Source organism: Oncorhynchus mykiss, chromosome 12 (assembly GCF_013265735.2).
Source record: "Oncorhynchus mykiss isolate Arlee chromosome 12, USDA_OmykA_1.1, whole genome shotgun sequence".
NCBI lineage: Eukaryota > Metazoa > Chordata > Actinopteri > Salmoniformes > Salmonidae > Oncorhynchus > Oncorhynchus mykiss.
The window spans coordinates 72901715-72927524 of NC_048576.1; the positions used below are offsets into that span (position 1 = coordinate 72901715).

Sequence of the window (25810 nt, forward strand, 5' to 3'; positions counted from 1 at the left end):
TCCCAAAATACCAACAGCTACATGCACAGTCAGACACTCAGTGAACGGGGAACATTGCTTTTGGGGGGGAACAACACTTAGAAATACTTCAATGGTCTATCATTTATCTTTAATATCTAACTCTAGAACTTTTCATAACTTTTATCGAAAAAGAACGACCCAAATTAATCCAATACGTGTCAACAGAATTTTCTTATGTTATTTATTAACACATTTATTTGATTGATTAACCCCAAACTGGGATGGTTGTGATTAGCTGTCGTCCTAAGGAAATTGGCAGATGAATAGGCCACAGCAGAATTGACTGGCGCAGGTGAATAAATCAATTGTTTTTCCAGTCATCCTTTGGAGCGAGACTTCTGTTTTGATTCCTCTTCAGCTGAATGTCAAAGTCAAAAGTAATGGGCATGTGAACCTTGAGGTTTCTATAGCAACCCAACAACGTCTGTTTGTTACAGCCTGCTACTAAAATATGAACAGCTAGATGGTTAATGATGGCGCCTATTTTATTTGTGAGGGAGAAAAACACCTGTGATGCTCTTTGCAGAAATGTTTGTAATTATTAATTTGATCTGTTGAATTATCAAACACTGGCCCTTTAAAATACTTCAGGAGCTACAGCGACCCAACACTATTGAAACACAGGGGAGATTGGGGTTGATTTTCTCAGGAGTGGGTTGTCTCAGGAGTGGGTTGTCTCAGGGGTGGGTTTGTCTCAAGGGTGGGTTTGTCTCAAGGGTGGGTTGTCTCAGGCGTTGGTTGTATCACGGATGGGTTTGTCTCATGGGTGGGTTTGTCTCATGGGTGGGTTGTCTCAGGTGCGGGTTGTCTCAGGGGTTGGTTTGTCTCAGGGGTGGGTTTGTCTCAGGGGTGGGTTGTTTCAGGGTGGGTTTGTCTCAGGGGTGGTTTGTCTCAGGGGTGGGTTGTGTCAGAGGTGGGTTGTCTCAGGGGTTGGTTTGTCTCAGGGATGTGTTGTCTCATGGGTGGGTTTACCTCAGGGGTGGTTTGTCTCAGGGGTGGGTTGTCTCAGGGGTGGGTTGTCTCAGGGGTGGGTTGTCTCAGGTGCGGGTTGTCTCAGGGGTTGGTTTGTCTCAGGGATGGGTTGTCTCAGAGGTGGGTTTATCTCAGGGGTGGATTTATCTCAGGGGTGGGTTGTCTCAGGGGTGGGTTGTCTCAGGGGTGGGTTGTCTCAGGGGGGAGTTGTCTCAGAGGTTGGTGGTTTCAGGCGTTGGTTGTATCACGAGTTAGTTGTCTCAGGAGTTGATTGTATCATGAGTTGATTATCACAGTGTTAATTACTCCCAATCTAATATTTTTAAGGGTGTGATGTGTGAATTTTATAAAATAACTCATCCACCTGGTCAATTTGTGTCAGCATAACGAAACATTGAAGTGAGAGGAATTCATGTGTTTTTCATAAGTAAAATCAAAACGTATGTATATTGGTGCTTCCATTGTAAATGTTTCTAGGTCAAGCCATGTGGTATCTAGCATCTTAACTCGGTTTTTACATGTAAGAGTCTATCTGGGAAGAACACCTTTTTATATACTGGCGCTGTTGAGTGGAACAAACTACCACAGCAACTCAAATCCATGTCGACCATAACGTAATTTAAAAAGAATGTCAAAAGCTGGCTAATGATCGACCAATAGAAAACATGATGTCTGTATGCAATGCTCTAGGCTATGACAATGTCGTCCTGTCTTTTGTTTTGTTATGTGTTATATGCCTAGTAGCCTAGGCCTACTATGTCTGTTTTTGTGTCATCTTTGAAGATAGGTAGATAGATAGACAGTGCATTTACTATCTATCTACCTATCTACCTACCTACCTACCTACCTACCTACCTACAGTTGAAGTCGGAAGTTTACATACACTGAGGTTGGAGTCGTTGAAACTCGTTTTTCAACCACTCCACAAATTTCTTGTTAACAAACTATAGTTTTGGCAAGTCAGTTAGGACATCTAGTTTGTGCATGACACAAGTCATTTTTCCAACAACTGTTTACAGACAGATTATTTAATTTATAATTCACTCTATCACAGTACCAGTGGGTCAGAAGTTTACATACACTAAGTTCACTGTGCCTTTAAACAGCTTGGAAAATTCCTGAAAATTATGTCATGGCTTTAGAAGCTTCTGTTAGGCTAATTGACATAATTTAAGTCATTTGGAGGTGTGCCTGTGGATGTATTTCGAGGCCTACCTTCAAACTCAGTGCCTCATTGCTTGACATCATGGGAAAATCAATAGAAATCAGCCAAGACCTCAGATTTTTTTTTTTTTTACCTCCACAAGGCTGGTTCATCATTGGGAGCAATTTCCAAACTCCAAAAGGTACCATGTTCATCTGTACAAACAATAGTACGCAAGTACAAACACCATGGGACCACGCAGCCGTCATACCGCTCAGGAAGGAGACACGTTCTGTCTCCTAGATATGAACGTACTTTGGTGTGAAAAGCGCAAATCAATCCCAGAATAACAGCAAAGGACCTTGTGAAGATGCTGGAGGAAACAGGTACAAAACTATCTATATTGACAGTAAAACGAGTCCTATATTGACATAACCTGAAAGGCCGCTCAGCAAGGAAGAAGCCACTGCTCCAAAACCACCATAAAAAAAGCCAGACTAAGGTTTGCAACTGCACATGGGGACAAAGATCTTACTTTTCGAGAAATGTCCTCTGGTCTGATGAAACAAAAATAGGACTGTTTGGCTATAATGACCATCGTTATGTTTGGAGGAAAAACGGCGATGCTTGCAAGCCGAAGAACACCATCCCAACCGTGAATCACGGGGGTGGCAGCATCATGCTGTGGGGGTTCTTTGCTGCAGGAGGTTCTGGTGTACTTCACAAAATATATGGCATTATGAGGTAGGAAAATTATGTGGATATATTGAAGCAACATCTCCAGACATTAGTCAGGAAGTTAAAGCTTGGTCGCAAATGGGTCTTCCAAATGGACAATGACCCCAAGCATACTTCCAAAGTTGTGGCAAAATGGCTTAAGGACAACAAGGTCAATGTATTGGAGTGGCCATCACAAAGCCCTGACCTCAATCCTATAGAAAAGTTGTGGGCAGAAGGAATGGGCCAAAATTCACCCAACTTATTGTGGGAAGATTGTGGAACGCTACCCGAAACATTTGACCCAAGTTAAACAATTTAAAGGCAATGCTAACAAATACTAATTGAGTGTATGTAAACTTTTGACCCACTGGGAATGTGATGAAATAAATAAAAGCTGAAATAAATCATTCTCTCTACTATTATTCTGATATTTCACATTCTTAAAATAAAGTGGTGATCCTAACTGACCTAAGACAGGGAATTTTTACAAGGATTAAATGTCAGGAATTGTGAAAAACTGAGTTTAAATGTATTTGGTTAAGGTGTATGTAAACTTCCGACTTCAACTGTATCTACCTACGTTGCATTCGGAAAGTATTCAGACCCATTTACTTTTTTCACATTTTGTTACGTTACAGCCTTATTCTAAAATTTAATAAATTCAAATTCAATGTGTTCCTCATCAATACCCCATATTAACAAAGCTAAACCGTTTGTTTAGACATTTTTGCTAATTTATGACATTTTTTAAACTGAACTTATTTACATAAGTATTCAGACCCTTTGCTATGAGACTTGAAATTGAGTTTAGGTGAGTCCTGTTTCCATTGATCATCCTTAAGATGTTTCTACAACTTGATTGGAGTCCCCCTGTGGTAAATTCAATTGATTGGATGTGATTTGGAAAGGCACACACCTGTCTATATACAGTGCATTGCGAAAGTATTCGGCCCCCTTGAACTTTGCGACCTTTTACCACATTTCAGGCTTCAAACAAGAAGAATCAACAACAAGTGGGACACAATCATGAAGTGGAACGACATTTATTGGATATTTCAAACTTTTTTAACAAATCAAAAACTGAAAAATTGGGCATGCAAAATTATTCAGCCCCCTTAAGTTAATACTTTGAAGCGCCACCTTTTGCTGCGATTACAGCTGTAAGTCGCTTGGGGTATGTCTCTATCAGTTTTGCACATCGAGAGACTGAAATTTTTTCCCATTCCTCCTTGCAAAACAGCTCGAGCTCAGTGAGGTTGGATGGAGAGCATTTGTGAACAGCAGTTTTCAGTTCTTTCCACAGATTCTCGATTGGATTCAGGTCTGGACTTTGACTTGGCCATTCTAACATCTGGATATGTTTATTTTTGAACCATTCCATTGTAGATTTTGCTTTATGTTTTGGATCATTGTCTTGTTGGAAGACAAATCTCCGTCCCAGTCTCAGGTCTTTTGCAGACTCCATCAGGTTTTCTTCCAGAATGGTCCTGTATTTGGCTCCATCCATCTTCCCATCAATTTTAACCATCTTCCCTGTCCGTGCTGAAGAAAATCAGGCCCAAACCATGATGCTGCCACCACCATGTTTGACAGTGGGGATGGTGTGTGATGAGCTGTGTTGCTTTTACGCCAAACATAACGTCTTGCATTGTTGCCAAAAAGTTCAATTTTGGTTTCATCTGACCAGAGCACCTTCTTCCACATGTTTGGTGTGTCTCCCAGGTGACTTGTGGCAAACTTTAAACGACACTTTTTATGGATATCTTTAAGAAATGGCTTTCTTCTTGCCACTCTTCCATAAAGGCCAGATTTGTGCAATATATGACTGATTGTTGTCCTATGGACAGAGTCTCCCACCTCAGCTGTAGATCTCTGCAGTTCATCCAGAGTGATCATGGGCCTCTTGGCTGCATCTCTGATCAGTCTTCTCCTTGTATGAGCTGAAAGTTTAGAGGGACGGCCAGGTCTTGGTAGATTTCCAGTGGTCTGATACTCCTTCCATTTCAATATTATCGCTTGCACAGTGCTCCTTGGGATGTTTAAAGCCTGGGAAATCTTTTGTATCCAAATCCGGCTTTAAACTTCTTCACAACAGTATCTCGGACCTGCCTGGTGTGTTCCTTGTTCTTCATGATGCTCTCTGCGCTTTTAACGGACCTCTGAGACTATCACAGTGCAGGTGCATTTATACGGAGACTTGATTGCACACAGGTGGATTGCATTTATCATCATTAGTCATTTAGGTCAACATTGGATCATTCCGAGATCCTCACTGAACTTCTGGAGAGAGTTTGCTGCACTGAAAGTAAAGGGGCCGAACAATTTTGCACGCCCAATTTTTCAGTTTTTGATTTGTTAAAAAAGTTTGAAATATCCAATAAATGTCGTTCCACTTCATGATTGTGTCCCACTTGTTGTTGATTCTTCACAAAAAAATACAGTTTTATATCTTTATGTTTGACGCCTGAAATGTGGCAAAAGGTCGCAAAGTTCAAGGGGGCCGAATACTTTCGCAATGCACTGTAAGGTCCCACAGTTGACAGTGCATGTCAGAGCAAAAAACAAGTGATGAGGTCGAAGGAATTGTCTGTAGAGGTCAGAGACATGATTGTGTCGAGGCACAGATCTGGAGAAAGGTACCAAAAAATGGTTGCAGGATTGAAGGATGGAAGAAGTTTGGAACCATCAAGACTCTTCCTAGAGCTGGCCGTCCGGCCAAACTGAGCAATCGGGGGAGAAAGGTCTTGGTCAGGGAGATGACCAAGAGCCTGATGGTCACTCTGACAGAGCTCTAGAGTTCCTCTGTGGTGATGGGGGAACCTTCCAGAAGGACAACTACCTCTGCAGCACTCCACCAATCAAGCCTTTATGGTAGATTGGTCAGACTGAAGCCACTCCTCAGTTAAAGGCACATGACAGCCCGCTTGGAGTTTGCCAAAAGTTACATAAAGGACTCTCAGACCATGAGAAACAAGATTCTCTGGTCTGATGAAACAAAGATTGAACTCTTTGGCCTGAATGCCAACCATCACGTCTGGAAGAAATCTGGCACAATCCCTACGGTGAAGCATGGTGGTGGCAGCATCATGCTGTGGGGATGTTTTTCAGCGGCAGGGTCTGGGAGGCTAGTCAGGATCGAGGGAAAGATGAACGGAGCAAAGTACAGAGAGATCCTTGATTAAAACCTGCTCCAGAGCGCTCAGGACCTCAGACTTGGGAGAAGGTTCACCTTCCAACAGGACAACAACCCTAAGCACACAGCCAAGACAACACAGGAGTGGCTTCGGGACAAATCTGTGAATGTCCTTGAGTGGCCCAGCCAGAGCCCAGAATGGACCTGATCGAAGAGAGACCTGAAAATAGCTGTGCAGCAACGTTCCCCACCCAAACTGACAGAGCTTGAGAGGATCTGCAGAGAAGAATGGGAGAAACTCCCCAAATACAGGTGTGCCAAGCTTGTAGCGTCATACCCAAGAAGACTCGAGGCTGTAATTGCTGCCAAAGTTGCTTGAACAAAGTACTGAGTAAAGGGTCTGAATACTTATGTAAATATGATATTTCATTTTTTTAAATTAAAAATAAAATAAAAATTAGCAACAATTTCTAAAAACCTGTTTTGCTTTGTCATTATGGGATGTTATGTATAGATAGTTTTTCCCCCTGCATCAATGTAATCAATTTTAGAATAAAGCTGCTACGTCTGATTTACATTGGGGGGTTAGGGAGTTGGTTGTCATTCTCAACTCCATTATAATACATCCCAAGCTCTTTTTTGCTTTTTTGGTTGTTGTGCTTTTAGCTTCCTTCATTGCCTCTCTTTCACAAATATAATTTCTGTCACACACCCACACACGCACACATGCATGTGCAAACACACGCATACACACACTCACACACATTTACTTAAAATGTCATATGGTATTCTCATGGCATAAAAAGCTTAATTTTGTTAGAAATATTGTTTATTCAAAGAAAGGCTTTGTTATTTCTAATACTCTGTATCCTATATAGCTTAATTTCCTGTTACAAAAGGAATGAGCTAGTAGCGAACAACCAACCTCATACTGTGACATCCAACCCCATGATGGGGCTGAGTGTGTTTGATGGTTTATAACTCATGTTGGAATAAGATCAAACAGTGCTATTGCCGCTTTTTTCAAGTTTTTCAAGCAAAGGTCTTTTAAGGGAGTATGCGAGCACACTCGTTCAGCTCGACCGAGGCATGCTGACACCTTAAAACCTTACTAGGCTAGGGGGCGGTATTTTCACATCCGGATGAAAAGTGTGCACAAAGTAAACTGCTTGCTACTCAGGCCCAGAAGCTAGGATATGCATATTATTAGTAGATTTTCTAAAGAGACGTTTCTAAAACTGTTTGAATTATGTCTGTGAGTATAACATAACTTATTTGGCAGGCGAAATCCAGAGGACAAACTATTAATGAAAAAAAACATTTGAGGTCACTCTCTTTTCAATGGGTTTTCTATGTGGATCTACATTTCTAAGGCACTTGCTTGCAGTTCCTATCGCTTCCACTGGATGTCAACAGTCTTTAGAAATTGGTTGATGTTTTTCCTTTGAGAAATGAAGAAGTAGGGCTGTTCAGAACGAGGATTGAGTCTAGTGTACTGTAGTGGTTGTGGCGCACATCCTGAAAGCTCACTCCACTCTGTTTTTATCCGCTATTGAACGCAGTTTATCCCGTCTCAAATTTAATTGATTATTTACGTTAAAAAATACCTAAAGTTGTATTGGGAAAGTTGTTTGAAATGTTTGGACAAAGATTACAGGAAACTTATTAGATATTTTGTAGTCATATTGCGCGAGTTGGAACCAGTGTTTTTCTGGATCAAACGGGCCAAATAAATGGACATTTTGGAGATATAACGATGGAATTAATCGAACAAAAGGACCATCTGTGATGTTTGTGGGGCATTTTGGAGTGCGAACAGAAGAAGCTCTTCAAAGGTAAGGCATGAATTATATCGTTATTTCTGAGTTTTGTGTCACGCCTGGCGGGATGAAATATGATTGTCTGTGTTTGTTTGATGGAGTGCTGTCCTCAGATAATCGCATGGTTTTCTTTCGCCATAAAGCCTTTTTGAAATCTGACACCGTGGCTGGAATAACAAGACGTTAAGCTTTATTTTGACATATTGCATGTGTATTTTCAAGAATGTTAAATATTTACAATTCTGTAGTTTGAATTTGGCGCCCTGCACTTTCACTGGATGTTGGTCAGGTGGGACGGTAGTGTCCCATCTAGCCTAGAGAGGTACTGGTGTTAAGAAATACACACGAGTAAAAAATAAGTGTGACAATCAACCCCGGTCTCCCCTTTATCAACCCAGTTATGGGAGATGAATTGGATCAGTATAACATCAATCTGACCCGTTGATTTGCACTGAAAATGTGACATTCGGTTCGCGCCCAGGCTCTGTTGTAACCGGCCGCGACCGGGAGGTCTATGGGGCGACGCACAATTGGCCTAGCATCGTCCGGGTTAGGGAGGGTTTGGCCGGTAAGGATATCCTTGTCTCATCGCGCACCAGCGACTCCTGTGGTGGGCCGGGTGCAGTGCATGCTAATTAAGGTTGCCAGGTGCACGGTGTTTCCTCCGACACATTGGCGCGGCTGGCTTCCGGGTTGGATGCGCGCTGTGTTAAGAAGCAGTGCGGCTTGGTTGGGATGTGTATCGGAGGACGTATGACTTTCAACCTTCGTCTCTCCCGAGCCCGTACGGGAGTTGTAGCGAGCGATGAGACAAGATAGTAGCTATTAACAATTGGATATCATGAAATTGGGGAGAAAAAAAGGGGTAAAAATAAAGTTAAAGATTTTTTTTTTTTTTACATTCTCCATCCCGCCATCATGTTGTACCTACCTACCTGGACTGCAACGAGAGAGATTATAATTAGAACTGGCCCCTGTGTCCCCATGATGGCTCTAAATAATCCCTCACTCTATCACCACTTGGAGAGAAGAAGAGGAGGGAGTGGTAGAGGGAGATGGAGGAAGGAGATAGAGAGAGACTTGTCTTCCTCTGCCAGGCAGGCAGAAACGATCGTCGTCGTCTCCCACTGAAGACTGCTAGAGAGAACCCTGAGTGAAGTCTGACTGAGCTGCTGGACGCTCATCATTAGGTTGCAAGAAAGCCTGTTTGTGTCCTTCATTAGCCATAGAGAGCGATAGAGAGAGAGCCGACACCTATGATCCACACTGGCGCTCATTAATACCAAGGATGCAAATGAGGCATGGCTAAAGCACCAGTGTCCGACCCAGTATAGACGACCCAGGGTGTAAATTACCCAGATGGGCGTCTGACGTAACGTCAGTTCCAGGTCAGACACAAACACACATGGGGGAAAAGATTATAAGCAGTTGTTTCTTCAGTCAGAACTAAATAATCACAATGTAGGTTCTCATCCATGGTTGGAAGGAAGTCATTATATGTTAGTCGTGCGTAAAGAGACATCACATCACAAGTACTGTAGATCCCCAGTGAAGAAATGTACCCTGAAGAGGAGATTATTAACCAATAGACAGACATTTCCTGAGGGTGATTGTATTTTCTGATGACTAGGACTTGCTCTCTTCAAAGTCCTGTCTTCACCTTAAACACGAGCCATCATTATTCAGGCATTATCAAATGATTCCAAGCTCATTGATTTGTAACACCATTAGAGGGATTTTAATTGTCAAGAACATTGAATGTCTTAATTCATTATCATTAATATTAAAGAATACAAAAACACTCACACCTAGCAAACATTCTCTATGTGGTGTTTTGGGAAATACTTTCTGAAGCTTTGAAGCTGCATCCTCATAACCCTCAGGATGTCTATTCATATGGGGACACAGGCTGTGGAAGATACATGTAAGAGAAAACGTTTATTTTGTAAAATAAAATTTAAAAAATGTATGTCATGTTTCAGCATATACCCAAACACATGAAGTATTCCTCTGTATTCATCTGTATATGTTCGTCTGAGTCTGCATGTCTAGTTGCCTGTTTCAGCTCATAATTCACCTTTTAGACAGCAAAACATGAGCAAAGATTTTGAATAAATATTCAAAATAAAATGGAATATTAATAATAAACTGTATTGGAAGAAGCTGTTTCCTAGCAACATAAAATTGTGTGTGTGTGTGTGTGTGTGTGTGCGTGTGTGTGTGTGCGTGTGTGTGAGAGAGAGATAGAGAAAGGGAGGAGGGAGACCGAGAGGGAGAGAGAAAGAGTGACTGACTCACACAGACCCCTATAATTTGTGATTGTGGGTTTTTCTTAATCATACAAATCTTCAAAGAGAATCCAGACATCAGAAAATACACTTACAAAGGTTAAAAGCGAAAGGTGCCGCTGGTACACTGAACACTGAGCCAAAGTCTTGTTTTGGATACATAGTGTTAAATGTTGATAGACTCAAATAACCTATTTAATCACCATATGACTCATGATGTAACCAACCTGTTAACAAAGCAGACAAGCTTGGCATGCCTTCATGCTGCTTCACAAAAATGTCAGGCTAGCTGTCAGATATGAAAGTACCTGTTTAATGGGGCTGACACATTACAAGATTACCATTTTCCAACGTAAATAAAATATCTGTACCTTGAATTCTGTCACTGTATTGAAGGAATGTTTTTCATGCTCATTAATTATATTTCTACAGAAATGAGCTATTTTAGCTCTTTGGGGATCCTGTCAAGCTTCCATTGTAAAGACAGACAGACATCCTCATTCCTCTGTCATCCTCGTCCCGCACTAAACGTACCCTGGCCACAAATAATCAGGGGTGTTACCACCCACTACCTCCTGCTCCCTGGAGACATTGTCTCAGACAGGGGTGTTGAATGCAATGCATGGGGAGATCAGTGGGAGCTGTGTCGGCTGCCACCAGACTGCCGCCACCAGACTGCCATGCACCCGCTGTGATGTGACAGGCAGCGCTAATAAAGGTGCGTGACTGAGAGGGGGCCATGTGGACAGCTCCTCTGTCTTCTCTCTGCATAATGAGACAGGGGGTCTGGGCTAGGAGACAGGTGGGGGGAAGGGGGGGTGGGGTGGAGGTATCAGGCCTGTATTGTTGCTCCTGGTGCTCTGCCACACAACTCATTCCAGAACACTCCTCTAGTCTGGGAAGGGAGGAAAAGAGGGGAGGGGGGTATTCCCAAGGTGTTCAGCTGTGCCAGTGAATCCCTCCGCCACGAATGTGCCTCCATCACCATGGCGACTGGGGCTATGAAATTAGCAAGTGGCAGGAGTCCAGGAGTTCACCAGCTCAGAGAGAGAAAAAATTGAATGTATTTTGTATCTTCCCTGGATTAGAATAACGTTCTATGGCAGACATGGTAGAGTGGCTTTGAATCTTTGTTGAGCTTCATATTTTTGCTATTACTCAAGGGAGCACAGCAACTCCCAAGGACCTTAAGTGTAGTGCAGTGAGATGATTCTTATTGAATGATTCACCACTGAGATGGGCTGCTTTCTCACCTTCTATCCACTGTCTGTTTAAACTGGTCTTAGGTTACCAATAATTCCCAGACACACACGTTATTTAAGTGATAATGCCAGAGAAGCTGTTATTTGGAGGATATATTGGCACGGGTGTTGTTAGGCCCGAGACTAAGTCGGAGGCTGGCAAACTGTGCCAATATATCCTCCAACCACCGGCTTTGAGGGCCATATCACTTTTATACAAATCAAATAATAATGACATATTTTCATTCAAAACTTTATTGTGATGAATTTATTCATACTATTTCATCCTTCCACAGGATATCGTCCCGAAACAAATCTAGGGTTGCTACCCAAGCCGGCTGGTCGTTCGTTGTATTGGCTTGGTTGCCAGGGATGCGACCCAGTCGCTCAGTCTTTTTGTTCTGTATCTATGGACCAGTCATTCGTTCTAAATGTTCCATTGCCATACTGGCTGGAAACGTTCTTATCCCTTGCTTGCTAGCTGGCCAACGACGACTAACTTACAGTCACGTCAAACAGTACAGACAGAATAACAATAGCAATTTGTTTATACTGTTTTCTAGTGACATTTAACAATGAGCTAATGAGGCACAATTTCGCTGGCATAGAAAATGTGCTCTCTCGTTGGACACTGTTGTCTAGAGAAGCTAGCCAACAACACAGCTAACACAGTAACTTGAAACTGAAGCTGGAAAGACTAAACTAGCTGCACTTAATTTCGTTTGACCTTTTTTCAATTTACATTTCTTTGTATATATATCCATAAAAAAGGATGCCAGCTGATTCATGATTTAGACTGGCTGAGAAACGCTGCATGCCTCACTCTCTCGTCCCGACTCCCAACCCCTACACGTTCATTACTATGGGACAGTTGGAGATCGAATTTGAACATTGAAACAATGTTGCAAATGTTGGAGAGACAGACAGTAAAGTTTAAACAAATCTAAATGTTAGTCTCAAAGAAATGTGAGATAATGTCGAGATGCTTTTTATAGTAGAGATCAAGGGTATAACTTCCTTGCCTGGGATGATGAGACAGTGGATGATGAGACAGTGGATGATGAGACAGTGGATGATGAGACAGTGGATTGTGCAGTCAGATGCAACAGAATAAATAGGCATTTTAACGTCATAGATTTAGCCAGTGGTAATTTTTGGAATAGACACCGCCTGGAATGCGCTTTTAACCAATCAGCATTCAGGATTAGACCCACCCGTTGCATAATAACAGACAATTCCCCTCAGATTTGTTGCTGCAGGAAGGAATGTCTGTCTAGTCTAGTGAAAGACATGGGCTACTGAATCATATATAATGTAACAGTTTGTTCATGATACTCTACTATATGTGTTGCTGGTTGTGATTGACAGCTCAGCATTAGGTCTCCTTTAGTCTTTTGCTAAATGGAAACCAAGCATAATAAAGCTAATCCACATTTACTAAGGACGATAGAAGCATCTGTGAGTAACAGTGTTTACTGAGGAGTTAAGAAAGCGTTTCTCTATATAGACCCTTTAGGACAGTTTTGTTTCTATAATCTTAACAGAAAATTCACAGAACGTGTCAAATGAGAATTTAATTGACCGTGTTATCTCTCTGTATGTTTTACAGGCTGTCTGAGGGGAATGGAGAGTTCTTTGTGCGTATGAATGGCATCCTCCAGAAACAAGAGAATCTGCTGCGTGCTGCCCAGGCTGAGGTAAACCCTAAACCTCCTTATGTTTATTTAAAGGGGCAGTGCATTCTAAAACGCTATTTACTTGTAAAAAAAAATATTTCCATTCTATGAGGTTGAAATAACAGTCTGAAATTGGGAAAAGTATGATAATGCCCTTTTTAGTGTTGGAGCTTTAAAAAACTAACTAACAAAAACAAAAAACTAACTAACTAACAAAAAAACGACTGGAATTTCAGCCTGTTCAGGTGGGATGGAGTTTTTGGCCCACAGCATGACATCACAATCTGATCTGATTATTCTGACCAATGACCAGTAATCTTTTATTTGTATATGTATCCTCTTACTTTGAAGGGGTAGGCTCTAGAGTCTAGACGATCCTATCTGCCAATCAGGGCTGTGCATATAAACATATTTACATTTGTAACAACACACCAACACAATCAGACTGAGCAATGATAAAAAGTACATTTTCATGAACTAACCACACGCAGGGATTTTTTTTAGACATACAGTGATGATTAAAAAAAAAAAAAAAAAAAGACTGCATGTGGGCTTTAAGTAGGAAGATCCTTGAAATGAAAATAACTTTTTTTAAGGAGACTATAGAGGAAAGGTCTTGGGTAGTATACACATACTTTGCTCTCGCCGGTCCCCTCTGTTATGCCTATGTAATGGGGGTCAATGTGCTGCCAACAGCTTAGCTTCCTCCACTGTCCAACTGCTCCACACTGGGCTCGAACCAGCGATCCTCTGCTTCGCAACGCACGTGACCGCCCTCCTTAATAATGTTCCAATGGGTTGAACTAGCCAACTGGATCCCTCGGTCTGGTCTGGTACATTTCAAGCTATTTGTGGAGCTAGCTTACGGTACGTTCATAACTCTGTGTTACACAGTGGGCTGAGGGGACAGACGGACAAGGTTGAGAAGGCCACTCAAAAGGCTGGAGGCTCAGCTGTCAGAAGAAGCTGCTCTCCATGGCTCTCTACCCCCTCACTTCCCACACAAGAGGAAAGAGACTGGGACTGAATGGGGCGCTATTAAGATGTTTATCTGAGAACACTTGTTTTCCAGCCTCTTCAGGTTTTAAAGTGGTGAAAAGGGAACAAAAAGAAAATCAATGATGCATTCATTGCCTCTGTCTGATTGTGTGCCGCAATTGAAAACGAAAGTGTTTGGTTGGCGATACCAGCTCATTGTGACTTAACCTCACAACCCTTTCCAAGCCTTATTGAAGCAGTCATGGTGATGGAGCGTGCTTAAGGTTTAAAGTTATCTCTCTCTGTGTCTCCGCAGTGCGAAGGGGAAGGTAACACAGCCGCACCACCAGCAGAGCACGTAGACCAGGCCTTCGTTCCAGAGAGGTCCAGCAGGAGAGAGGTGAGTAGCCTGGGCTCCCTAGGGGTAGAACATTCAGCTCTAGCGATGGAGGGGTATTTGACTTGTTATTGGCCTTTATTGGCCTATCTCATATCTAGCTCCCCAACTAGAATCTAGTGTCCTGAACCCAGTTTGCCTCTATCCTCACATGGCTGTAGCTAGCTACACTGTTGCGTAAAACTCACACATTGTTAGGTACAGTAAGGTCACATCACTCTATTGACAGATAATTGTTTCCCAGCTCTCATTTAGCAGTGACCCTGCTTTAAGAAAGAAAAACGGTAGTTAAGGCACTCACTGAGGTTGTTTTCTTCCAGCTGGACCTCCTGTATGAAGAGGCTGTTTACACGGTAGTCAACAGGGTGGGCGTGCCCTCGCCAGAGTACATCACCAATGAAGGCGACATCTTCAGTTATCTGCTGAAGGTTCACACACTCTTTTGATCAGCTAAATCCGTTTAGTGAACAGCCCACCTGGCCAAACTCTCTCACACACACGGCAGAGACCAACAAACACTTGCTCTCATACACACACGCACACACACACACACACACACACACACACACACACACACACACACACACACACACACACACACTTATGAACGCACCCTAGTGTGCTGTAATTTACACTTCAAATGCTGACTAATAAAATAGACAAGACCAGAAAGAGCCAAGTAAGCTGAAATAATTACTGTCCCAGAAAACAACATCAGAAATCAGATTGTCTCGTCATGTGACTCCTGTTGTAAACCCCTCCTCTAATCTCTGTCCTCACCAACTGATCCTATAGGTTCAGTCCGGCGGTAGAGAGCCATGTTTTCTTTGAGACATCTGTAGGAGACTGAGCAGATGTGCTTTGGCTTAGAGCTGATTAAACATCAAAGCCCAGGCCCACTGAGTATTGATGTTCAGCTGTAATATTACATCGATTCAGACTCTGTCACTCCAAAGCTGCATCCTTGCTTCCTCTGTCGCTCTCTGCTTGAGGTGGTGGACCAGGGCACATGTCCCCATGCTTTGAAGTGACCCCTGGTTCTCGTTGGCCTTTTGAAGATAGTGAGATTGAACCTGTACAGCCATCTTGGATTGGGCTTATGAGAACGCAAATCATTGGCAAGGGATGTAATGCGTATCACCATTGTATTATTGTTTCAAATAGTTAAATAGTTAAGCTTTGATTTATAAACCTACAGGTCAAAATGCAGGCAGGAGTATAGTTGGATGTGTATTGCAAATATGCTCACAGACCTATGAGGCTCTCTTGCAAAAAGAGCACCCTTTTCCACTGTCTTCCCTCTCCTAGGTATTTGATATGGGTCAGGAGGAACATGACATCATTCTGCAGAGAGTCCAAGAATCCAAGGTGATACGCTTTGTTCCACTTCCCATCTTGTCAATTTCCATCTCCTGTCTCCTCTCCTGTCACTTCCTGTATCTCCTATCCGCAGACACATGCCATGTAAGCTGTATGAACAAGATAGCACCGCTGAGTTGTCACTGTGAGGATCTTCAAATCTGCACCATTTAATGTGCCTTTCTTTTGTGTTTAGCTATACACTGAGTTTACAAAACGGCTCTTTCCATGACAGACTGACCAGGTGAATCCAGTTGAAAGCTATGATCCCTATTGATATCACTTGTTAAATTCAATTCAATCAGTGTAGATGAAGGGGAGGAGACCGGTTAAAGAAGGATTTTGAAGCCTTGAGACAAATGAGAACTGAATTGTGTGTGTGTGCCATTCAGAGGGTGAATGGGCAAAACAAAATATTTAAGTGCTTTTGAATGGGGCATTGTGGTAGATGCCAGGTGCACCGGTTTGTGTCAAGAACTGAAACGCTGCTGGGTTTTTCACGCTCAACGGTTTCCCATGTGTATCAAGACATCCAGCCAACTTGACACAACTGTGGCAATCATTGGAGTCAACATGGGCAAGCATCCATGTGGAACGCTTTCGACACCTTGTAGAGTGCATGCCCCGATGAATTGAGGCTGTTCTGAGGTCAAAATTGGGGTGGGGTGGGAACTCAATATTAGGAAGTTGTTCCTAATGTTTGGTATACTCCGTGTATAGCACGTTGCATTCACAAGGTTAAAGTAAAAATTCATGGAAAGCACTAACAGCCCTATGTACCCGGAGAGACTGAGCTGATGGAGTGTATTGATAGCCATAGTGAGGCTCACTGTGCACCAGGAGACATAATGATCTGTGAAAGCCCACTTTGTATGATGCCCTTGACTACCAGCAACCTTTCAAATGTCAGTTTGAAAGAGATGCTGGGCTCTTCTGCAAGACTCCTTGAAAGGTTGTGGGCAGAGAAGAACATATTGTGCCATTTAAATGTTCCATTCTACACGGATCTCTGTTTCTCGCCGGCGCAGCAGTGTCTTTCCACCTTAGTGACACACAAAGCCCTGGCATTATACACCAGACAAAGAAAACACACATTGATTATTCTCTCTTGACAGACTCACGTCTCACACTGCAGTGATAGCTGGTATTTTGTTTAACACTGATGAAAGTGTATTTTTCGAGTTAAAGAATCCAAATAACAAGAAAGTTCACCCGACTAGCTGTTGTTCTCAAAGTGCACTCTATGCCATGTTCAAGGACCCGGTTTTGGAATGCAGCGTGCCAATGGATCGTTTCAGCGAGATCTCTCACTAATGCATGACTCTTAGCCTGTGTACTGCTGTTACTTTGTGCACTTTGTTTTTGCAGAGAGCCAGTTTCACCATGAGAGTGTCTGTCATGAAAGGGAAAAATCTAATGGCGAAGGATGCAAATGGTGAGGGGTGTTTGTGTTCGTTTACTGCTATTGATGGGAAGCAGCATTTGTTTTCTGTGCGTGGATATGAAATGTCATCGTGTCCATTTGCCAACTCCAACTCCCCATTGACAATGAATGCAATTGTTTATTATTGAAATAAGATTAGAACATTTTCAGATCAACTATATTGAGTGAGCCACATTGTTCTTTCTGCCTGGAAGAAACATTTAAACTTCTCATGATACAGTGGTTCAACCAAGACACTACAACCATCATCACATCACTGTCCACTTTCGACAACACTGGACCACTTTGTCTAAAAGTACACAGGCTGCTATTACTAGCAGATCAATTGCTTTTGATTCCTGAACCTCAATAAGGTACATCACCGTCATTCTAACAGTATAATCTCAGTCTGTCTCTATATTAGTTTAACCCTTATTGTGCCTGGGTAGGGTACAGCGACCCCTATTGCATGCTGGGAATCCTCTTGGGCCAGAGCCCTCGGGAGACAGAGGATAAGAAGGAGAGGAAGTTCAGCTTCAGGAAGAGGAAGGAGAAGCTGGAGAAGAGGTCCAGTACCAAGGAGGTTCTAGCAGCCACGTGCATCCAGGTGACTGAGGTCAAGCCAGAGACTCTCAACCCAGTCTGGAATGAGCACTTTGTTTTGTAAGTACAGTGCTGACGGTACGCCGATTCTGGAAGTTGTTGGCAGAACGCTTGACATTTCTATGTGTCTCAGAGCCTAACGGTAACAATGTTTGTTTACACAATGTTAAATTATGATTTTTTTTTTTCTTCCAATAGTGACATTGATGATGTCCATGGTGATCTACTGCATATGGACATATGGTAAGATTAAACACAGTATGGGCCTTTCCACTTTCAGTCCAGATTCCTGAAAACGGAATCTGCATGCCAATGCTATCCAACTGTCCTTACTAACCTTTTCTCTTCTTCTCAGGGACCATGACGATGACGTCTCTGTCGCAGAGGCCTGCAAAAAACTGAATGAAGTCAGTGGACTTAGAGGAATGGGCAGGTAGAACAGGCTTCTATTTGCTAATGATAAAGTCAGTGAAATAGGCCCTTTAATATAGTGAATGGAGGTCTTGACTGTCAGGTCATTGAGACGCAGTGCTGGTTGATTGCTGTGTTATATATCATGTGTTCATCAGTACCTTATCCCACCAGGTATTTTAAGTAGATTGTATTCATCAGTACCTTATCCCACCAGGTATTTTAAGCAGATTGCCAAATCGGTGCGGTCCAATGGGACGTCGTCATCGGGATCATCTGAAGACAATGCTGATGACTTCCTGGGCTGCATCAACATTCCACTGAATGTAATTCTTTAAATTACAGTGTTTTCACTTCCCACCTGTTGTCTACTGGTAATGTTTCTTCTTTTCTTTTTTTATTTTACCTTTATTTAACCAGGCAAGTCAGTTAAAAACAAATTCTTATTTTCAATGACGGCCTAGGGAACAGTGGGTTAACTGCCTGTTCAGGGGCAGAACGACAGATTTGTACCTTGTCAGCTCAGGGGTTTGAACTTGCAACCTTCCAGTTACTAGTCCAATGCTCTAACCACTAGGCTACCCTACCCAACGCTCTAACCACTAGGCTACTTGAACTTGATGCAGTTTATTCTAATGTTTGTATCTATTAGCTGTTATAAGTGTTAACTAACATTTATTAATTATACTCCACCAAACTTGGTTCCTGGCTCACTGTCTATCAGAGACACCCGTTATTAATTTACTGTAAATCCATCAAAAAGAGTGTGAAGTTTTGGTCTTTACCTTCATCAGACCGGAACGTCTCTCGGTTTTAATGGATTTAGAATAAATGATCGTTTTATAATGGAGAGAGTGTCGCGCCTCTACATCTAAAGAGGCTATTATTTAAGGCAGCACCTCTGTTCCAGTTGTTTGAGCACAAAACCCTTTTTTCCTGGCTTAGTGTCTAGCCCATGGGCAGGCCCTCGGATCAATATAAAACAAAATCTATATATATATATTTAGGAACTCAGTCGGAGCCTCAACTTACTGTTGAGAGTTAGAATAGAAAAAGTGCAATTTCGAACTTTGGCAGTTTTTCTCTTGTTATGTCAGTCACTGATAGTCAGTCAATTAGCTCATTTCAGCAAAAAAAGTAGATTGCTAAGTTAGCTTAGCAGCCAGCTATCTAAACTTTTTATCAGTCTCACTCAGATATCATATTAAAAACTGCTAACATTTCTCTCCACCACATGGAAGAATGTGCAGAATTGCAAAACAGGATGTGGGTTCGCAGACCAGCCAGCAACTGCAACCCCTCTTGATGAGTTCAGACTTTTTGTGGTCCCCACCCTCATCAAAGTTGCCCATCCCTGATCTAGCCTGTTTGTTGTTCGCCTGTAGGAGATTCCTGTGATGGGATATGACAAGTGGTTTAAGCTGGAGCCCCGATCCAGTGCCTCCAAGGTCCAGGGAGAATGTCACCTGATTCTGAGGCTCTTCACTACCCAGGTAGCTACTACACTCTCTCTGCTCCACAGTACCTGTGTATTCTACCCAAGTCACTTGATCATTCCACTTTGTTCCCCAGAGAGACACTACACTGAGTAAGAGGGAATCCAAAGAAGTCATTCATAAGAAGATGCTGAGTCAGATTCTGGAGTACGAGCATGCTCATATTCAGGTGAAACTCTACTATACAGTGCATTCTATTATCAAGTAAAATGACAGAAATGGCTATGGATGGTTTCCTTATGCTATTCATGTAAATCATCTGTTTTTTCTCTCCAGAAAGAGCCTTATAACTGGAATGGGCAGGTGAGTCCTCCAGCATGGACTGTGCTGTCCCATCATGCTGTGCAAACTGACCTCTCACCCCTGCAACAGGCCATCATGTAAGTAGCTACAATAGTAACACTTCAATGTAGACCATATGCCAAAGGTATTGCGGTGGTCCAAATGAGGAGCCTGTGCCAATGAAGTACCGCGTTTTTAAATATGAGTTGCACCTTTTCCTTCCTAGTCCTTTTAGGTCTGAAACCATTCATCTCAGCTGAGAGGTGAGGGTCATGTTAAGTACAGTAGATGTATAGTAGTATGTATTGCTCTGGTCTGCAGTCGCTGGCAGTGCTATAGCAGCCACCACCGGTCCCAGAGGATGTGCTACACTCTGCTGCTGAGGCTCCTGAGGACCATCGATGCAGAGTGGGATCCCCAAGCTGTGCAGGGAGACCTGGTAGGCCTACTGTCTCCTCACAGCTCCCCTCTGGCTCACAATCAACTTTCATCTGGCATTAGGACACGTCATTAACTCACCACTCAACATCCATCATCCTATGACCTAGGGGTCTGTTATTCAATCAAAACCTGTTTTTTTTTCGGTGCGGTAATTTTTCTGGAAACTAGACTGAAGCTCAGAATTCTGTCTGAATTTGCTGTTATTGGCTAGATCGATCATTGTGAGGTTGAGTGATGTGATGAGGATGTACTTCCTGTGTTCAGGAGCGGCAGCTGTCGGACAGCTTCAGGCTGTACACGGACCACTGTCTGTGTCTGATGAAGAGCATGCGCCAGGTGTTCCCCTGCACCAGTCCAGCTGCCGTCACACGCTGCGAACTCATGCTGAGGTAAACTCATACCACAGGAGGCTGGTGAGGGGAGGAAGGCTCATAGTAATGGCTGGAATGGAATGGAAAACGTGTTTCATGTGTTTGATACCATTCCGTTCCAGCTATTACTATGAGCACGTGCTTCCCAATTAAGGTGCCACCAGCCACCTGTGACTCCCACCAACCCCTCTCTCTCTCTCGCCACATCACCGCATCAAACACTCGACAGCGCTGTCATACCAGACCAAACACTCAACCAAGTCACTAAAATTAAACCACAGATGGAGTACCTAGAACAGTCAAGCCAATAGGAGGGCAGGGTGACTAAATCATAAGCCTATTGGGAGAGTTTTCTACTTGAATGGTGATGACTGTGCCAATAAAAGCAGGCTCATGTTGCTATACTCTTTCTCTGTGAGCAGCCCCACGGGGCACTGTACTTCTGTGTCGCACAGACCAGATGAATGGAGATCCTGCAGGGCCTTTTCCAATAAGATTTCAAAGTCTGCCCAGTGATTGACACTCCTACAGAGATCTCTGTGTATTGTGGACACAAACACACAAAAAAACATGTACTCAAACACATACTAATCATTCTTGCTGTCAGTCACCTTAATTTTAAAAGGCTGACGGAAATGACAGGCTAGTCAGGATTGTCTGTTCCAGCAATCATTTAGATTACCTACAAATCACCTTGCATTGTGCCTTTTGTCTTTTACTCAGTAATGAGTTGTTGGGCTACAATAACAGGCCCATGTTTCCCTTTGTGTTTGTGACTCAGGAGTGTAGGACACATGCAGACCATGCCGGCCTTCAAGACTGCGTGCCCCCTTCGAAATGAACTGCATTTGGAAATTGCCACTGTTGTCAAGGTACAGGATAAATATAAGGAAGACCTGTTAGTGTTAGCACTGCTGACTAATTCGAATGACTGCAATCTTTGATTTCAACAGAAAGGTACAGTGGAGTGGTACGAGAGCACAATTTCACAATTCAAACCAGAGGACGGGGTAAGTTGACACCATAAGAATTGATAACACACAAAGTCATACAAATAAAGAGAGTTGCGCATTCCATATATAAACTCCCAGTCATTTATTGGGTAACACATGGATGGGCCTGTCGGGGTGTGAGCTGTAGTGTGTCGATTCTATAGGCTCTAGAGGAGCAGCTGGGGAGACTGGTCCAGGTGGTGGATGCAGTGTGTGCAGATGTACAGAGGGGACAGAACGTCTACAACAAGCTCTTCTACAGGTACACAAACAGTCCCTGCCGTTTATTGTGTTAATCAAGGAGGGTGACAGGGCGAACTTGACTTTTAAGTAGAATCCTGTTGATTATGTCAAATAGCAAATGAATCCTGTTCTTTGTTTTGTCTTTTAAACCCCCCAGTGCGATGAAAGTGGATTTCTTCAGCATCGCGTACAGACAGTTGGAGAAACTGGTGAGAATTCCTTTGAAACCAAAAGGAATAGAACCTGCCAACATCTTTATCCACACATGACATTTACCCATATACTGTATATATATGTTTAACCTTTATTAAACTAGGCAAGTCAGTTAAGAATAAATTCTTATTTTCAATGACAGCCTAGGAACAGTGGGTTAACTGCCTTGTTCAGGGGCAGGACAACAGATTTTTACCTTGGCAGCTCGGGGATTCGATCTAGCAAACTTTCGGTTACTGGCCCAACGCTCTAACCACTAGGCTTACCTGCTGCCCTGATACATGGTGAAAAACAGTATGCTGATGCATATAGTGTTCCTGTATGTTCAGTATGCATGTATCCTCACTGTTGACCCTTGACCTCTGAGATGGGGTGACTGACCCCTGTGTTCCCCCAGGTCGCGGACGACGTGAGCGTTGCCATGGAGAAGGTGTGTGGCACTCTGGAGCAGGAGAGCTCCAGGTTAACTCAGACCATGGGAGAGACTCTGTTAGAGCTCTACATGTCTCTGAAAATACTCAAACGCTTCAGAGAGTTCCTCCCTCTCAGGTGAGTTTGTGAACACCCTGTCACCCAGTCAGACTGGTGGATGGTGGATGTTCAGCTTGGTTGCATTGAACTTTTAGAAAACAGAACGATTGGTTAGATATTGTTATTGCTTGGTGATTTGATCTTGCAGTGAACTTCTCCATATGCTTGAACATACAATAGATTAGCTAAATGTCAGGTGGTTAATGAGTATTTCTCTCTCAGGGACACAAAGATGATGGCCTTGACTGGCTATCACAACTGGTTCAAGACATCTATCCACAAGTGGCTGCAGATAGTCCATGACAAGTCTTGTGACAGGATCCGCAGAGCAGTAGACATGGATCAAGTGAGAAGGCGTTTTATGGAATTGTCTATAGAGATGGCTTTTCCATGAAAAGCAATCTGAGAAAACATGGAACATACGGCAATCAGGATATCCATTACACTTCTACAGCAGAACCCATTGATGATCTGTAACCCACCATGATGTTTCTATCTAATGTACTCGGAATATGAGTTAGTTTCTGTGTACTGTACCTGTGTGTCAGTGTATTTCTAATACAGTACATGTTTATGACTTTCTATAAGTTGTTGTTCATAGAATGTGTGTGTGTGTGTGTGTGTGTGTGTGTGTGTGTGTGTACTGAACAGCTGGAGCCAGTACAGCAGGCCAAACACAGCTCCTCGGCGGTGGATGTGACAGCGTGTTTCAGCCAGGTGCGGGAGTTCTGGAAACAGCTGTCCTGGCCAGACTCTGCAGGGGCCTTCATCTTTGTCACCCGACTGACAGACGTGAGTGCCACCACCACACACACACAAAAACACCCATGCACACACACACATAGGTGCACGCTTTCACACATGCTACACATCCAGAGACAGTGTAAAAAGCTCTACAGGTGACAAGCCACAATCACAAACAACCAAAGCAGAAAAAAAGAATACTAATTGAGGGTTTCACTCTCGATGATGATGATGATGAGTGAGATGTTGTCTGTGTTGCAGAATTTCTGCAGCGAGGCCGTGTGTTACTCAGAGATGATAAAGCGCAAGATTGAGAGGAGCCAGCAGGGTCGAGACATCAAGAGCCTGACGGTGCAGGTAACGCCTGTGGGAAGGCAGGAAGGAAGGGGGGCTTCAGGATGACGTGGGAAGTAAATGTCAGCGGGTGTTCTTTCCCTGGCAACACAAAGAACTCAGTGGGTTGTCCGTAGTGTAAAATGTTTGGTCTACTTCAGTGGAAGCTACTTAGAGGAGAACGGATCATAGTAATGGCTGGAATGGAGTAAATGGAATGTTATCATTAACATGGTTTTCATGGGTTTGATACCATTCCATTCACTCCATTCTATCCATTATTATGAGCCCTCAGCAGCCTCCACTGGTCTACTGACCGTCGTGCCTCTTTTTTTTTTAGCCCTGCCTCTTTTTCATCCTTTGTTTCCTTCAACCATTCCTCGACCTTTCCTCTGGCTTTCTCTTCTTCCCTCTGCTAATGTACTTCCTGGGTCTTGGTGTGGGCTAGCTGTGCATCGCCCTGAACAACACAGAGCATGTGCGTGTGTTCCTGGGCCACCTGCCTCGGGACCTGGACTGGCAGGGTGTGGAGCAAGCCATGGAGGAGTCTTGCGGGGCGGACGGGAAGGAGCAGGTCAACAAGGCCCTGAACGGACAGCTCTACAACGTGGATGCGGACCTACAGAGGGAGGCCAAGCGCCTCATCACTCACCTCACAGACAAGGTCCCTCCATCTCATTGAACTGTCCTCTCTGTCGGTCATACTTCGTAACCAGTCATCAAATCAAATTGTATGCACCGAATACAACAGGTGTAGTAGACCTTACAGTGAAATGCTTACTTACGAGCCCCTAACCAACAGTGCAGTTTAAAAAAATATGAATAAAAATAAGAAATAAATTAACAAGTAATTAAAGAGCAGCAGTAAAATAACAATAGGTCCAGAAGGTGTCAAAGTTATCTATAAAAGTGATTCCAGCAGAGATACAGTAGTCTTTTAGCCAGATGTGTAATGCCAGCAGTCTGCTGAAATTATTGGCAGTTTTTTGGAGTCTTATAATACTAAAATCAGTTCTTTAAAATCCATTTTCAAATGTTCAGTTTTCGCACTCCTTATGTCGTTTGACCCCACATGGACAACGACAGTGTCAGCTGACCACCTGGCAAGGGTCAGTCAAGACACTTGCCAGTTGGTCAGCGCATGCTCTTAGTACACATCCTGGCAATCCATCTGGCTCTGCGGCCTTGTGAATGTTGACACAGGCAAGGGACACAGTCATGCACGTCAATATCAGTTTCCATGAGAACGGGTTACATAAATGATACAGACCTTGGTTCAAATAGTATTTGTTTTCTTGTTTTTTGGGGCGTTTGATGGAGCTTGTTTGGAGTGCAAGACGGTCGGGGGTTTCACATTTGGGACTATTCCATTGCTCCCATGTGTCAGGCAACCTTAATCCAGCACAGCTAAAGTATTTTGAAGAAAACAAATACTATGTGAACCCAGGTCTGGTTACATAATACTGTATGATATGGCATACTCAAATTGGGTCTTGCCTGGTAACCATTGTCACATTGCCTTGAACAGAGAGGTAAACCAGGGCATTGTGATATTGTGTGTTTTGTCTAGATGCTTTCAGAGCTGAAGAGGTACCTCCAACACATCAGCCTGTCCCCTGACTCCATCAACAACGATGATGTAAGACTGAACAGTACATTGTGTTCTGCTTCTGTTATGTAGCAGCAACCTCTCTGCTTTCTTCCTTTGTCCTTTCTGGGTTTGAAGACATTTCCTCAATGGGCTTCCCCCTAAGATGGGACACTGTTCTGTGACATTGTTCTGTTTCAGGCCGTGTCCCCCCTCATGAAGTACTTACGTGACACTTTAGTCATCCTCAGCGAGTCTCTGGTGAAGGAGAATCTGGCTAGGTAATTACCTGCTGTGTCACATCTTTATCTAGATGAGCATCTTAGACATGCACACAATAACGATACCCCTCTGACACATTATGCTGTAGTACAGGTCATTATCTAGCCA

General features: G+C 43.2%; 1 protein-coding gene across 1 annotated transcript in view; it reads left to right on the plus strand.

Moving 5' to 3' along the window:
- LOC110538274 (BAI1-associated protein 3) overlaps nt 1–25810 on the plus strand; it is a 38571-nt gene that overhangs the window by 8742 nt on the left and 4019 nt on the right. Inside the window, exons 3-27 of the mRNA XM_021624989.2 lie at nt 12949–13036; nt 14310–14393; nt 14711–14818; nt 15699–15758; nt 17118–17184; nt 17622–17835; nt 17974–18018; nt 18131–18208; nt 18404–18512; nt 19572–19679; nt 19759–19851; nt 19959–20062; nt 20286–20403; nt 20670–20794; nt 21558–21648; nt 21730–21786; nt 21933–22030; nt 22169–22220; nt 22622–22773; nt 22978–23101; nt 23407–23547; nt 23761–23856; nt 24281–24496; nt 25403–25471; nt 25622–25701. Coding sequence (XP_021480664.2) covers nt 12949–13036; nt 14310–14393; nt 14711–14818; nt 15699–15758; nt 17118–17184; nt 17622–17835; nt 17974–18018; nt 18131–18208; nt 18404–18512; nt 19572–19679; nt 19759–19851; nt 19959–20062; nt 20286–20403; nt 20670–20794; nt 21558–21648; nt 21730–21786; nt 21933–22030; nt 22169–22220; nt 22622–22773; nt 22978–23101; nt 23407–23547; nt 23761–23856; nt 24281–24496; nt 25403–25471; nt 25622–25701 — 2577 coding nt within the window. The remainder of the gene's footprint in view (nt 1–12948; nt 13037–14309; nt 14394–14710; nt 14819–15698; nt 15759–17117; nt 17185–17621; nt 17836–17973; nt 18019–18130; nt 18209–18403; nt 18513–19571; nt 19680–19758; nt 19852–19958; nt 20063–20285; nt 20404–20669; nt 20795–21557; nt 21649–21729; nt 21787–21932; nt 22031–22168; nt 22221–22621; nt 22774–22977; nt 23102–23406; nt 23548–23760; nt 23857–24280; nt 24497–25402; nt 25472–25621; nt 25702–25810) is intronic.